Here is a 3,155-nt window from a genome sequence, read left to right as displayed (position 1 = left end):
AGTTTTAAGGAGAAAATACTCAGCAATGGTGTTGATTAATAGATTGGCACATGGTTTGTCTAAAAGCATATTAAAAACACCACATAGACAAATAAACAACATAAAAAAAATTATTTTCACCACAGGGGGACTTTAATGTATGTTTTCACTTTGTGAAAAAGAAATATAACATGAAAACTGAAAAAAAAAAAGTAAATAAAATAAAAGCACAGCACAGCACAGCACAGCTGATGGTTCTTCAGATCAAATACTTCTGTTTAGCATATGGGTACCTCTGGTAATGAGAAAAGAGGAGGACTGGAGGAGCAAAAGGGGGGAAGGGAGTTGTTTTGCCTGGGGGATGCAGATGTAAGACACAGGATTACAGGGAAGGCCACAGCTGACTGCCAGAACACCGTCAGAGAGGGAGGGAGATGGTAGTGTGAGGGAGTTAAGTGTGCAGTGTTGCTCTAGGGTAGACACATCTCTCCAGAGAGAGCAACAGCGCTGATACTGACTGAGATGCGCGCACACACACACACACGTACTCATAGTGGTAAGAACTCTGCTGAGCTGATCAGGACGTTTTGCTGTGGATCCTGAACTTCACATTATACTTCCCATCAATAAGAGGTAAGGGCTGTATTTGTTCATGACAGCTACAGATGGGGGAAAAGTGTATATGTAAGGTTTATTGGTTCATTAAGAGCGAAATTACTCAACAGTACGCATGTACACACAATCTCTCTCTCTCTCTCTCTCTCTCTCTGTGTTCTACTCACCCCAGTACAGCTCCTATGGCTATACCAGCCAGCAGCCCTCTAAGTCCCAGATTCAGCCGGAACACTCCTCCTGTGAGAGCTGAACACAAACACATGTGAATACTGTCATTCTTTCCTGTCATCTTAGTACGACAAGCAAAAATGCTTTTAAAATCAGTTAACTTGAGGCACAGACACACGCCTACTAAACCATCACCCAGAGGATGAGTGAATTTACCACCTGCAGCAGCGAAATGGCTCAGATCATTTTTGTCTCTGTACACTGTCAATCCAGTACTTACAGAGCTGTAAAAAATATTTGAACAGCATAAAGCATTTTTTGTAAATGCGGAAACTGACAGGCTATTAATTTTCCTGCAACAACAATCCTAGTACAGTACTTCTAAACCAATTATACTGTTTTCAGACACATGCTGTATATATATTTCTAAAACTCAAATATGCTGTTCAAATATTGCTGCACATTGGAAAGGTGCAGTTTGTACACTAACTAGTAACTGTTAATAAACTAGCAGTACCTAAAGAAACTGCAAAATAATGACGGTTTTCAAATAGGTTTCCCCAAACAGTCCTACCAATGCCTTTCAGCCTTCCCCAAAATCACACCATTGGCTAAATCAGCAGTTTTCACAGCTTTCAAAAAGAGGAAAAAAAAAATAGAGAGACTGATAGCCGCAATCAGAAGAGAAAACAATGTCAAATTCACCGTCATTCCTATAGACTCTGTATTAGAAACACCCTCATAGCAGCGTTAACCAGTTTTTGTAATTTGATGAAAAGTAATATAATACAAGGTGTTGTAAATGTACATACATTTTTTAAATATGAAAATATAAAAAAAAACCTTGCAGGATTTGCAATGCTGATGACCATTAAAACGCATCATCACAGTCTGTGAAAACAGTCCATGATACATAGTCCACCCAAAAATGAACATTTGCTGAGACACTCAGGCCATCCACGACATAGATGAGTTTGTTTCTTCAAAGAACATTTAGCATTAGATCACTTGCTCATTAATGGATCCTCTGCCATGAATTGGTGCCATCAGAGAACAAACAGCTGTTACAAACATCACAATAATCCACAAGTCACACGACTTACATGACAGGCCCTTCAAATAATGTCTTGTGAAGCGAAAAGCTGAATGTTTGTAAGAAACAAATCCATCATCAAGATGTCACTTCCGAATCAGAATCTATAACTTTTTCTCTTGTAACAAAGTCCATCCTCTGTTGTCCTCTCACATCAAAACCAATCAACATATTTGTTTAGAACTGTTTTGGCTTGACGGAGCTTGATCTGTGCATATTTCTCTCCTGATTCAGAAAAGGTAACTTTTTCACTGAAGAAAGCAATATTATGGATTATGAAAAACAAAACAGTCCAAAACTGTTCTAAACAAATATGTGGGTGGATTTTGATGTGAAAGGACAACAGGGGATGGACTTTTTCCACTGGAGGAAGTGATATTATGGATTATGGGCTTGTATTTTAGCTGGAAGCGATGGTTTGAAGTTAAAAAGTCTTAATGACGGATTTGTTTCTTGCAAACATTCAGCTTTACACTTTACAAGATGTCAATTGATAGACTGGAGTCATGTGGAATACTGTGATGTTTTTAATCAGTTGTTTGGACTCTGGATTCTGACGGCACCCATTCACTGCAGAGGATGCATTGGTGAGGATATGATGTAATGCTAAATGTATCCAAATCTGTTCTAACGAAGAAACAAACTAATCTACATCTTGAATTGGCTGAGGATGAGTACATTGAGTCTATATCTTTGTGTAATACAAGTGCATTCAAACATGTAATTAAATGTCTCACAAATTAAACCTTAACATAACTAAACTTACTTAAACATGGTCACAAAAGCTGCTACCCTCCAGCTCCACCTCCAGCCAAAGCTAGCAATTATTTTTTATTTAAAATAATCACATTTTGTTGTTTTGTAGCCTGAAATGAAGACGGACACAGTTTTTGTTTTATCCAGCTGTGTTTACTCAGTGCAGCTTATAACATCCAAGTGAAAGATATAACACCAACATGTCAGAAAACAGAAACAGAATCACTGAGTTGGAAAAAGGATCACCCCTTGTGTCAGTATTTTTTTGAACCACCTTTTGCTTTAATTAAATTCTTTAGTCTGTTGAGATACATCTCTACTAACTTTGCACATCTAGACTTTGCAATATTTGCCCACTCTTCTTTGCAGAACTGCTCAAGTTCAGTTCATTTGATGGTGAGCGTTTGTGGACTACAGTCTTCAAGTCATTCCACAGATTTTCAATGGGGTTTCAGTCTGGGCTCTGACTAGGCCATGCAAGGACATTCACCTTTTTCTCCTTCAACCACTGTGTGCTCAGTTTTGCTGTGTGCTTTGGGTCATT

The 3,155-nt window shown here is 38.4% G+C and overlaps 1 protein-coding gene across 1 annotated transcript in view; it reads right to left on the bottom strand.

Annotated features, from left to right (window-relative positions):
• The window catches only part of timmdc1 (translocase of inner mitochondrial membrane domain containing 1), a 9,222-nt gene that overhangs the window by 3,979 nt on the left and 2,088 nt on the right, over window positions 1–3,155 (bottom strand). The window contains exons 4-6 of the mRNA XM_016459368.1: window positions 2,622–2,672; window positions 979–1,046; window positions 762–840 (exon numbers count right to left, since the gene is read on the bottom strand). Coding sequence (XP_016314854.1) covers window positions 762–840; window positions 979–1,046; window positions 2,622–2,672 — 198 coding nt within the window. The remainder of the gene's footprint in view (window positions 1–761; window positions 841–978; window positions 1,047–2,621; window positions 2,673–3,155) is intronic.

This window comes from Sinocyclocheilus anshuiensis, unplaced genomic scaffold (assembly GCF_001515605.1).
Source record: "Sinocyclocheilus anshuiensis isolate Anshui unplaced genomic scaffold, SAMN03320099.WGS_v1.1 scaffold1305, whole genome shotgun sequence".
In the NCBI taxonomy this organism is placed as follows: domain Eukaryota; kingdom Metazoa; phylum Chordata; class Actinopteri; order Cypriniformes; family Cyprinidae; genus Sinocyclocheilus; species Sinocyclocheilus anshuiensis.
Note: the sequence above shows the minus strand (reverse complement) of the source record. Positions and strands in the feature narration are given on the sequence as shown.